This window comes from Vigna umbellata, chromosome 5, assembly GCF_029865625.1.
Source record: "Vigna umbellata cultivar VRB3 chromosome 5, Vumbellata_1.0, whole genome shotgun sequence".
NCBI lineage: Eukaryota > Viridiplantae > Streptophyta > Magnoliopsida > Fabales > Fabaceae > Vigna > Vigna umbellata.
Window position 1 is genome coordinate 61758400 of NC_142169.1, and position 12329 is coordinate 61770728.

Genomic DNA, 12329 nt, shown 5'->3' on the forward strand with positions numbered 1-12329 from the left:
TCAACAAATATTTTTGTTTATAATAAATTTGTTTCTAAAATTCGATGTTATTTTATGGTTAAATTTTTTTTCTGTTGATAATATGATATATTATTATAGTGATTATATAATTTTGAATGATATAATAGTGTTTGAACTAGGAGCTTGAAGATTAGATCATTGAGCTTGCATTTTCAAAGTGAAGTGAATCAACCTGACTCACATTTTGCGACCTAATTTTGGGAAGGGCCTAAACATATTGGATAAGTCCACGCTGTCACCCTTAAATAAAATACATAGAAAGAAAAAAAAATTCATATTGATGTGAAGATGGAAAAAAATCATAAAAAAGTATAATAGCAATAGAAGAAAAAAATATTAAAATTGTGCAATTAAATAATCAACTTATTACTCTACGAAGTTTAATATTTGGTATTTGAGAATTGGTCTATTTAATCTATCATTAATATCTTATTTCATAAATATTTGACAAATGATTGAGGTCGTAGATTTATTAAAATTTATATCCATAGGAACGAAATTGATTTAAGGATAGTATCATTTTATTATAAGTTTTTTTCTTATGTTATTAGCTTGAGATTGAAATGTGATATATATTAAAGAAAAAAATAGTTAAATATGTTTTATTGTCTAAATTATTATAAAAAATTGTGTTTCGTCCACAAACTAAGTTATAAATATTTAGTTCATTTGCACTTCTTAAAATTTATGTAATATTTTTTCCAACAAATGATATCATTGTGAATTTTTTTACATAAAAAATACTTTAAATATGTTATTTTGTTTAGAACAATGTTTTACATTATTTTAATAAAGTGTAAAGATTAAATGTTTTATAATTTAATTTAAGGATGAAACACAACATCAATATATTTTGAGGAATAAAAAGAAAACAACTCTAGAAGATCAACATAAAATATGAACTTCACAAATCTACTTCTAAATTTAATATTTGAAAGAACTATTATGATAAGAAATCATATATAATTACTCACCAAAAAAAATCAGAACAAGTTGCTGTTTATCCAAATAATCTATATCAAGGTCCCTAAACATATAGAAAAACAAGTAAGTATTTGCTTAAGAACTGAGCACATATAAAATAATGACATGAAAACTCTAAATATCGAAAACAAGTTATTAAACCAAATTTACTTTTTATTTTTATTTTTTTTATCTACTAATCAAATGTTGAACGAAATATTTAACCTTTTAAAGTACAACACTGTGATTTTTTAATATATTCAAAAGAAGATATATATATATATATATATATATATATATATATATATATATATATATATATATATATATATATATATATATATATTTGAATCCATCATTAACAGAAGGATTAAATTGAATGTAATAAATATATAATTAATAAAAATAGGTCTTTCTTTAATCTACTGTGTCCTTTTCTAATTAAGAGTAGAGGAATTAACTTACAAATACGTTTTACTTCACAATAACGACATTAGTTGGTTTTAGCTTTTATTATGTTTAAAATAATTCCGTCTTGTACGACTAAATTATACTAATAATTTCTTAAGGGAAATTATAGCAATAGATTAGGTATTGTTGGTTCACGGCAAAGCGTAACAACTAACATCCACTAATGATAATAAAATAAAATTCAATGCTCTTAGTAGATTTAGCTCTTCTTTCTCTCACTATTCACATCATATGAAAATTAAGTCAATTTGTACCTGTTTTTTTTTAAAAAAAAACCAATTTCTTGAAAAATAAATTTTAGTGGATAAATGGGTACATGAATCAATATTCTTTTTACAAAAACGTAAAATAGTTTTCAAGATGATAATGCATGTTTCTACATAAATTAATTTATAGTTATTACTCATTGTTCAAGATAAATGTTAACATTTTTATTATAATAAATTCTCAACTAATTAACTAATAAAAGAGTTTCTTCTTCATCAATCAACGATGTTCATATGAGGATAAGGAGGCGTTTGTTTTACAACTTGTATATTCCAAAAATTATGAAAGTGAAAAAAGAAAAATACTTATTATAAGTTTGTAAAAAATATTTTTTTTTACTAAAAAATTGTTTCCATAAGAATAAGAGAAGTTAGTTTTCTAATTTCTATTGTAGTTTCCATTTTTATTTCAGTTAATTAAAATTTTAAAACTATTCTAAAAATATGTGAAAAATTAATCAAATATATTTTAAACCATGAACAAGCCTAATTAACCAATAGTGTTTCTTATCATGGTGCTCTGAAATACACTCACAAGAATAAAAAAACTACAATTTGAAAATAAACACGCCAGCGTGGAAATATTTACCCTGACTATACATATTTTATTATACTAATAAACACAATGCAAATTTTCCCACAAAATATCGATTACGTACTCAGAAAATAAATTTTTGAAATCAATGTAAGTAAGGGATGAAACTATAATTAACAAGCTCGTTTGTTTTATCCATCATAGTTTGTTTATCGGTGATAGTATGCCTAGTTTTTTTTTTATATATTATAAGCATAAAATATTAAAATTTACTTATTAAAAGAAAAATACTATAATTTAAATCATTATCATTTCTGTAATGATTTATTTGAGGACGTAAATATATAATACTGTTATTTGAATCGCAAATACTTTTTTATTAGAATTAAATAATTTTTTGAATAAAAATAATATTTAAAAAAATTATACATAGGAATAAATATGATATATAAATGGGTCAATGGACCAACTCACACTCTTTGGTGTAAATAGACTCAAGTAACTTATTTTGTGATTCTAAAAAAAGTAAATCAATAACAAATGTAATAGTTAACTCGAAACTTTTATCATATAGCTTCGGTGTGATTCATCTACAAATCTCAACTATTTATACTATAACTTTGACTCTCTAAATTCATGTTTAATTAATTTTTAACTTATTCGTTATTTTAACGATGCATATATTGTATAATGTTTTAATGCTTAACGTTATTTGAAGAAAATACAAAATAAAAAATAATTTTGAAACTATTGGAGCTTACATTTATAATGTTATTTTTTATTTAATTTTACTTTAAGAACTTGTATATAAAGATGGGCACTAAAAGCTAAAGTAAATTATGGAAACGGAAGATCGATTTTAATTGGAGGAGAAAAAAAAGTAATTATTACTAGTGATCGTTTGGTTGAAACAAATCTAGGAGTACCTAAGGGATAAAAGGGATTGGTGTTGACAGAGAAGAATTAGGATATGAATTTTTTTGTCTTAAAAAATATACCCACATGTCCTAAAGTACAACCATACACACTCAAACAGCACTACGTAGGATATAAACATAAATTATACATTCGCATGATAAAAAGTGGAGGAGAAGTGTATTTTCATAAATAAACTTTGTACCGGTTAAAAGAAAAAGAAAAGAACAATATGAGTATTTTTGTAACATAATGGAAAATAGAAACAAAAACACGTTTGTTGTTTAATAATGAAGTGTGGTTTCCACCAAAATGATGGCCAATGAGTTTCGTTTCATGAGAACAATTTACAGTAGGCTAAGCTGACTCTGTAGACTAGAGGACCATACTTTATATTCAATCTATAATAGATAGACAGAGAAGACAAGAGAGAGAAGAAGAAGAAGAAGAAGAAGAAGAAAAAAGAGTACGACACCAATTCTTTAGAATTTGGAAACGACGATTCAGCTGTCTCCGGCGCGGAATAATCATCGTCGGCGACACCAGAAAAGAAGCTTTGGTGGTCATTCCAAAGGATTTTTGGAGCGAAAGAGAAAGAAAAACCGGCCTTGTGTTCTGTAACGGAAGCAGTGAGAGGGAGTTAAAAGCACATGAGATAAATTCTGTGGCAGGATCGTTACGAGAGGCAAAAAGGAGGAAACTTGTTAACTCTTCATCATTACTCACTCACTCACTCGCGTATAACTGTCTTGTCTCGCCATCTATTTCTCTCTCCTTTGTATTCATGGGGTAATCTCATCTGTTATTTCTCACTCTGCACCTACTTTCAGCTTTTGCCTCTCTTTCTCTTCTCCCTCTACGACGTCGTTTTGAATGGCACATCTGGAAGCTCCTGTTAGAACTGTGTCCACTTCTCAGCCAGAAACAGGTCAATGGCTTATGCTTCGTGGGGATTTTCTGGACCTTGCTCTGCTTGGTTGCTTAGAAAGTTTGACAAATAAAAACAACTGGTTGGGTTTTATTTTTTCTTTTTTTTTTTTATGTTTGAAGCAGTTTGTAAGGTTCTCAACGAGGTTTTTTGTGGTTTAGAGGAACTTGGGTCTGCACGGTTCTGGTTCAATTGTTGATGTGTTGTGTCTTCCTTACTGGGGCAGTGTTTTGGAAGGAGAGTGAAGGGGAGAAGTTGTTTACTTTCTGAGAAACCACGCAGAGCATTGGCTTTCATTTGTGAAAACGAGGATCTTACTTAATTGTTTTAATTTATGTTCGGTTAGGTGTGGGAGATGGTGATCTGTACACGCAGCTATGGAAGCTATGTGCGGGGCCTTTGGTGGATGTTCCTTGCGAAGGGGAGAGAGTTTTCTACTTTCCGCAGGGTCACATGGAACAAGTATGTGTGTGTGTGTGTGTGTTTTGTAGCTTTCGGGTTTTTGTTTGCTTTGAAATTTACGAGTTTTGGTCTTTGTTTTTCGCAGTTGCAAGCTTCGACTAATCAGGGACCGAACCAGGAGCTGAGCCAGCAAATTCCTCATTTCAATCTCCCGTCCAAGATTCTCTGCCGTGTTGTTCACATTCAGTTGTTGGTAATGTTTTTTATACCTTTCATTGCATATTTATTATTGTGATTCATGTACTTATCATACGCTTTTATGTTAATTTGTAGGCGGAACAAGAAACAGATGAAGTTTATGCTCGTATCACTTTGCTTCCGCAGTCAAATGTGAGATTATTCGTGTTTCCCATCCTTTTTTTTTTTTGTTTTTTCTTCGGTCGTGCGGATCCGTTTAGTCACTCTTAGAGAATTTGATTGAGTTTTTGAACCCAATTCCCTCGTTATTACTCTACCTGGAATGGGTTTGTTTTGTATTTTGCTTGCTTTATGATTTCCTCTGCGACTGTGAAATACATAATAATACTAAAGGAAAATAGTTTCAGGTTGAAAGTTGATAGTATTTTTTATAGGGAGTTATCTTGGTTTATTTTTGTGGTTTTATTCAGCAAGAAGAGCCAACGAGTCCAGACCCAAGTCCACCAGAGACCCAGAAACAGAGCTTTCACTCTTTTAGTAAAATATTAACTGCTTCTGATACTAGCACTCACGGAGGATTTTCAGTTCTTCGGAGGCATGCTACCGAGTGTCTGCCTCCATTGGTATTTACCTCTCTCAGTTTCCTTTAGCCTCTATATATTTAACGAAAACCCGACTTTCCTTATTTTCACGTTTGCTACTTTTTTCTATGTACTGTAGGACATGACCCAAACTATCCCCACTCAGGAATTGGCAGCAAAGGATCTTCATGGGTTTGAGTGGAAGTTTAAGCATATATTCCGAGGTAATTTTTGCTTTAATATTTCAAGTATTCTTTGGGGATTTATGACCTAGACCCATATCCAAATTCTAATGAGTTAACACCGTAATTAGTATGAAATGAAATTAAGGCCTGTGAGGTAAACTCTGCATCTACTATTTTTCTTGTGGCCAATTTGCTTCTCCCATTCTGTAAACATGACCAGGTCAACCAAGGAGGCACCTGCTCACAACTGGCTGGAGTACATTTGTGACATCCAAGAGACTTGTTGCCGGAGATGCTTTTGTGTTTCTGAGGTTTTAAAACTTAGGAATCTTATCGTATTATTGTTTCTCATGTTGTTTCATCTGTTGTGGTCGTGTGTACTTTGGTTTTGACACGATTCTTGCAGGGGAGAGAATGGCGAACTGAGAGTCGGTGTTAGGCGTGTAGCACGACAGCAAAGTCCCATGCCTTCTTCTGTGATATCAAGTCAGAGTATGCATCTTGGAGTGCTTGCCACCGCCTCTCATGCATTTTTGACCAGTACCATGTTTGTGGTATATTACAAACCTAGGTTCGTAAACATGTTGAAGTTTGTTTTCGGTGCCACAAACCTTATAAACAAAATGTAACAGAATGTTTGACCCACATGTGTTTTGATACATTCAGGACTAGCCAGTTTATTATCGGTCTAAACAAATATCTGGAGGCAGTGAACAAGTTTTCAGTTGGCATGCGTTTCAAGATGAGATTTGAGGTGGAGGACTCACCTGAGAGAAGGTATCTACTTTAGTACACAAGAAATTGTCATAAGCACTTAGGGTCCGCCTGAGTATTAGTCGGTCCTTTATTGTCATGTTGCTTTAAATTTTTGGTCAGATTTTCTGGTACCATTGTTGGGGTTGGGGATGTATCTCCAGGATGGCGGAACTCTCAGTGGCGTTCGTTGAAGGTTGAACTAAGACCTACATTTTATCCATCTGAATTCTTATTCTGTTTCAATTTAGCATTTATAATCCTTTTTCCGTTCAGGTTCAATGGGATGAACCGGCAATAATTCCAAGGCCAGAGAGGGTTTCTTCGTGGGAGATAGAGCCTTTCGTTGCTTCCACTGCTTTGAATGTCACTCAACCCGTGGTGAAGAGCAAAAGGTCCAGGCCTGAGGTTTCGTGTTCTGGTACTAGATGTTTTACCTGACTTTTCTTAATTAGACTAAATATATTGTAGTTTTGAAGAAATTAGATGAGATACTTTGTGTGAAAATTGAGTTGCAAGAAAAGCTTTATTTATTTAATTTTTGAAAAAAGAAAGAGAAAAGGTATATAAAGATGTGTTGGTTGTTTAAGGAGTAAATTAAATGAGCATGGAGTTAAATAATGTGATGGTTGGATGTAGAAATAGGCCCCAACTCCCCTGGTGCGGGTTTGTGGTATCATGGACCATCCTTATCCCATGACCCTACTGCATTGGGTGGCACATCAGAGGTCCAAAGCAATGAAAGCCCAGTAATATGGTGTACAAGGATGAAAGAAATAAATGTGAATCCGATGAATGGTAACAAGAGCAGCTCCAGCAGAGTCCGTGTGGAAGGAATGTGGCCATCTTCCCCACATTTGAGTGTCTCTTCGAACCTTTTTCCGGACCCAAAAAACAGCAAAGCTGTCACAGCACAATCAACTGTCTCCGGGTATGCCCCTGTTTCATCTAGGCCGAATGATGATTTGGCACATGATCCCGTGGAATGTGGTAAAAGAAGTGAGAATCCCATGGACTGTTGGGTGTTTGGAGTTAATTTGACTAACAATTTTACTAACGTTGCCCTCCCTGATAAAGAACTAGGATGTCCACCTACAATAATTCCTAGTGGTCCCAAAGATTCTATTCCTGTTGCTGCATGTGAAACTCAGCCTGGTCAGAATCACAATTATTCACTGTCCAATAAGCTGCAGAAGCAAATTATTTCTGATGGATCACCCAGTGAGAGACACGCCAAGCAGACCACAGTACCATCCACCAGGACTCGGACCAAGGTACCCATATCTTTCATCCTAACACTAATAATATTCTAACTAAGCATTCCTTTTCCTATTTTCTACAAACTCAAATAAAACCCAGGATTAACGCTTTTTTAAAAAATTTTGGGATTTAATTCGGTTCTTTTTGCTTAATTTCTATCACATGTTGATTGATGAGTGAGTGTTTTTTTTGAGAAGGTGCAAATGCAAGGTGTTGCTGTTGGTCGTGCTGTTGACCTCACTGTCCTAAAAGATTATGAGGCTCTCGTAGACGAGCTTGAGAAAATTTTTGATATCAAGGGAGAGCTTCGAATGCAAACCAAATGGGTTATTACTTTCACTGATGATGAGAATGACATGATGCTCGCGGGTGATGATCCATGGCCGTAAGTAGTAATTTTGGCAGCTTCAACATTATCTGATTCGTAAAAAATTAGACTTTAATTGTGTTTTTTTTTTTCATTTGCAGTGAATTCTGTTCTATGGCGAAGAGGATTTTCATTTGTTCAAGGGAAGATGTGAAGAAGTTGAAAAGCAAGCATTCTGGTTGTTCGTCAGAGGGTGAGGAGACTTTGTTGAGTCAAGATTCGCAGAATAGGGAGGAAACTCAGCAGATCTCTTGCGATTTGACAGCTTAACCTCTTTAGTTTTTTTGGTTTGGGAGGGGTTTAGGGTGCTTGATGGTTTGATTTGTTTAGTTTTATGCGACTTTAAATTGTAGAGTAGTGAAGGTGTGTAAGTGGACTAATATAATATAACTACTACATTTAGGAACTTTTTATTTGTGAATACTCTTTTTGGGGTGGTACCATCTGCATAAACAAGCACGCCTCTTCTTTTTCTCCCTTTGAGTTATTTGGCTTTAATGGGTTAGGCATGTTCCGATTGATTGATTGAATGAATGTTATTGTTGGGAGATGACATTACCAACGACAATGGCACGAATTCATACGAAATTTACGTGGTTAGAACTAATTTGTCTACATTTTCAGAATCACCACTGATATTATTTGCTACAAGGTAAACATTATTAGATTGGCGCTTTCCTTTACTGATGTTACAATTCATACCAGAACAAATAACAATGCCCATTCTTCTGTCATCATTATTTTTGGCATAACATTTAAATGTTTCCGTGTTGGGTAACGACCCAACACTTAACTTTCGAAATCCTTTCGTATTTACATAATTTTACCCTTGTAATCATGATACTGCATATTTAAGATTTGCTTTATTATGCTATATTTTGGGGTTTCTCTTATGGATCACAATTCTGATCGACATAGCCTTTTCCTCTTGTTTGTAATGGAAAAAAATATATTTAAAATATTAAAGTGATAATGGAGGTTTATTTTATTACAATAAGAGTGTCTTTTTCTATGTATATCTGTAATGTGGGTAAAAAGTATCCGTGAATAAATAAAATAAAAGTGATTATGATGTAGAGTTATTTCATTATGAGTTGTTATTGTCTTTCATTTAATGTCTTTTGTAAAGCTGTTAAATAAAATTAAAGCATATTGAATGATGATACGTAACGAGAAATTTATTCCATGTGCGCCGGAGAATGTCACTTTTGGAGATGTTACAGATTTATAGACAGGAGATACAAATGTTTGTGCGAATATAGAATGATGTTTGTTGCATGGTGTTGTACCTGGTAAGTTGCCTAAAAATTGGAGGCTAAGGTTGCTTCTAAGAATAATATCCTAAATTTTGTTTTGATAAAAATAGGGAAGATTATTTTTGAAAATGGCATGGTCAAAGCAAGTGTGCTGATAAGAGGTCAAAAGGAAATGTGTTGTTTTAAGTGCAATAATCAGACAGGCACTGTCGCTTCCTCTAGATGCATCTCACCTTTGGGTTTCACCTTCTTTTTCTCTTTCAAAATTGGGTCACCACAACACTTTGCGCTTTGCCTTTTCTTTTTCTATCTATTATCAAATAAACTTTAGTTTTAGATATTGTAAGCAAATATTGAAAAATAGGTTGTGATTATTTAGCGTGGAGGCATTGTCGAGCATGTTTTGATGAAGATGGTGAAAAATAAATGCAAATTTAAGTTGATGGTGAAAATTAAATGCAAATTTAAGTTGGTGAAAACAAGAGAATCTAAATGGGACCATGGTATGATTTCCCAATAAGTGTAGAACTAAATATAGGTGATCTAACATAAGATGAATCAAAAGTAAACACGAGTAATGGATGTGGAAGCATCTTCGTTTTTTCTTGCGTCACAACACCCTTAACTTTTCTTTGCACGTTTAAAAGGTCTTACTTCTATAATCTTTTTCAAACCTAATGTCTTCTTTCATTTTTAAAATAAATATAATTTTCTTCTCAAATTCTTAAAGTCTTTTCAATTTTAAAAATTTAACTTCATTTTCTCAAACTTATTAGTAACTAAAAATCGACTTTTAAAAACACATTTTAATCATTCAAATTCATGACTTAAGTACCAACAACTTTTTTTAAAAAAAATTAGGATTCGTTTTTTCTTAAAAAAGTCATCAAAATCATACTATTTTTTTTTTCAAATTTTACAAAGTACAAATATAATCAATTTTTTAACACTTTCTTTTAAAGTTAGATAAAAATAATTATAGAATTCTTTGGTTGAAAAAAATAATACATCCAGCGTCGACTACTTCCCCAAAATTAGTATAGTTTAAACATAAATTAATATGCTTCTCGTGTATTGTTTTGATATTTTAATTTGAAGTAAAATTTATAAATACAAATAAAGATTGAAATTAAAATATATAATTTTATTGATGTCAGGTCAAATTTAAAATTCAAATTAACATATAGTGTTGAACTTTACTTTGCTTAAAACTGCCAAAAGAAGGATGTTTATTATTGTGTTTATGAATAAAGGTAATATTTTACATTTAGTTACATCCTTAGTGCTGCGATAAACGAATACTATAATCACTGGTTGATTAAAATAATAATAATAATAATAATAATAATAATAATAATAATAATAATAATATATCTTGTTATGCATGGGAGATTATTTAAAAACAAGTGAAATTCTCATAAATAAAAATGTTATCATATAAAAAATGTAAATTCTTTTGATACCACATATGGATTGGGTTTGAAGCCACTTGAACCGACTGGAAAAAAAAAGGGGGGGTTTGTTTCAAAATTCACATTTGCATGGGTTTTTAGTTATTTCCATTTTAAATGTGTTTTTTATTTATTAGAGTTTAATCGAAGCCATGTAAAATTTTCAGTAAATAATTTCAAAAATAAAAAACCATTTCATAGGGTCTCCAATTCTTTTTCTTTTACAAAGAATTTTTAAACCTCTCATAAAGTAAAAAGTAATATATTTTAAAATTAAACATACTAATAAATGACAAAAAAAAATTGAGAGATACGATAACTAAATATTATTACATGAATAATCTAACATTCCAAAAATATAGTATAAAAACTATATAAGGAATAATCACATATTAATAATATTCCAGATCAGTCTTACAAAAGATGAAACGTACGCTTATGGCCGAGCGACCTTACAAGATAAGGGAGAAATTAAAACTGTACAAATATTGATAAATATAATAAGATGCCATTTAAATAGTGTTCACGAACGAACGAAATATACAAATACATATAGATATACTAAAGTTTACCATCAAACACTAAGGAACGAATATCCTTATCGATTGCCCCCACACATCAACACAAGGCTTTCCAATGTGCTCGTCCTCACTCGCACACTTTTTGGGAAAACTTCCCAGAAGGTCACCCATCTCTAAATTACTCCAAGCTAAGCACGCTTAACCATGGAGTTCTTATGGGTTAGGCTACCGAAAAACAAATGCATTTTGGTGATATGAGTAGCCAAATCAATCCCTTTAAGATATCCTTCAACTGCATAGTCTCATACCTATACAGTCTCTAGATCCCTCTCATTCCGGTGTATGTTCGATTCATCCATGTGTCCCTTCCACTAGAAGCCTGCCAGGAGCCGCTCCTTGTTTGTGCCCCTTGCACTTCGTGCCTTTTGCACCGACGATCACTCTCCGCCCTCGTCAGTGCCCGGGTGTCACACGAGTGATGATCGGAGAAAGAAAAGATGAGAATTTCTTAGAGAGAAGATGAATGTTTTAGAGAGAAAGAGGAGAAAATGGGTTCAGGGATTTGGAGGAGAAGGTAAGCATGCAGAGAAGTGGCACAACATTTGAAATTTGACATTAACTACTGCCGTCAACAAAAACCAACATCCACTCTCTTGTAGCCACCTCTTTTTTACTTTCTGATTTTTAGATCCCCTTCCTTGACACTTGTTTTCTACTACTTGGGGTTTTTAATGGGTTTTAAATGGGTTTTGACAAATCAAAATTTAAAATTATAGAAAATAAAAAATAATATATCTTAAGTTTTATATATTTTAGTAGGAAAAAAATATATATTTTATTTATATTTTAGATACCTCCCATATGGGTATTTTTTAACTTGGCCCATATTGTCTTCCTACTTAAACCCAAGTTAGACTAAAGGCCACCGAATGGATCGACCTAATTTAAAAAAACAACCCATTAAAAAGACCAAACTGACTTTAAAATTATAGGTAAAAAGAACCAATAAAAAAAACAAGTTATAGGAAAGCAGTGTTATATTATTATCTGATTAAAACACACGTTATAAAAAAAATTCAATTTGTTATTTTAAAATAAGTTACTAGTTGAAACAATTTTATTGTTTAGTGTACGACCGACCATGGGGTCAATCTCTCTCTCTCTCTCTCTCTCTCTCTCTCTCTCTCTCTCTCTATATATATATATATATATATATATATATATATATATATATATATATATATATATATATATAT

At 31.9% G+C, this 12329-nt stretch overlaps 1 protein-coding gene across 1 annotated transcript; it reads left to right on the forward strand.

Annotated features, from left to right (window-relative positions):
* The first annotated feature begins 3439 nt into the window (after window positions 1-3439).
* On the forward strand, window positions 3440-8319 carry LOC124830728 (auxin response factor 18-like). The gene is made up of 15 exons (XM_047304526.2): window positions 3440-3909; window positions 4002-4099; window positions 4446-4561; window positions 4647-4754; window positions 4835-4891; window positions 5170-5322; window positions 5420-5504; window positions 5686-5776; window positions 5872-6036; window positions 6132-6242; window positions 6342-6414; window positions 6495-6639; window positions 6858-7492; window positions 7676-7863; window positions 7947-8319. Exons 2-15 carry the CDS (start codon window positions 4045-4047, stop codon window positions 8113-8115), a joined length of 2151 nt encoding a protein of 716 aa, XP_047160482.1. The 5' UTR covers window positions 3440-3909; window positions 4002-4044; the 3' UTR covers window positions 8116-8319.
* Window positions 8320-12329: the final 4010 nt, after the last annotated feature.

Coding starts and splice junctions, on each gene's coding strand:
- LOC124830728 (XM_047304526.2), top strand. CDS start 4,045: ATGGCACATCTGGAAGCTCCTGTTAGAACTGTGTCCACTTCTCAGCCA. Junction 4,562..4,646: donor CGCAGGGTCACATGGAACAA/GTATGTGTGTGT, acceptor TGTTTTTCGCAG/TTGCAAGCTTCGACTAATCA. Junction 4,892..5,169: donor CTTTGCTTCCGCAGTCAAAT/GTGAGATTATTC, acceptor GGTTTTATTCAG/CAAGAAGAGCCAACGAGTCC.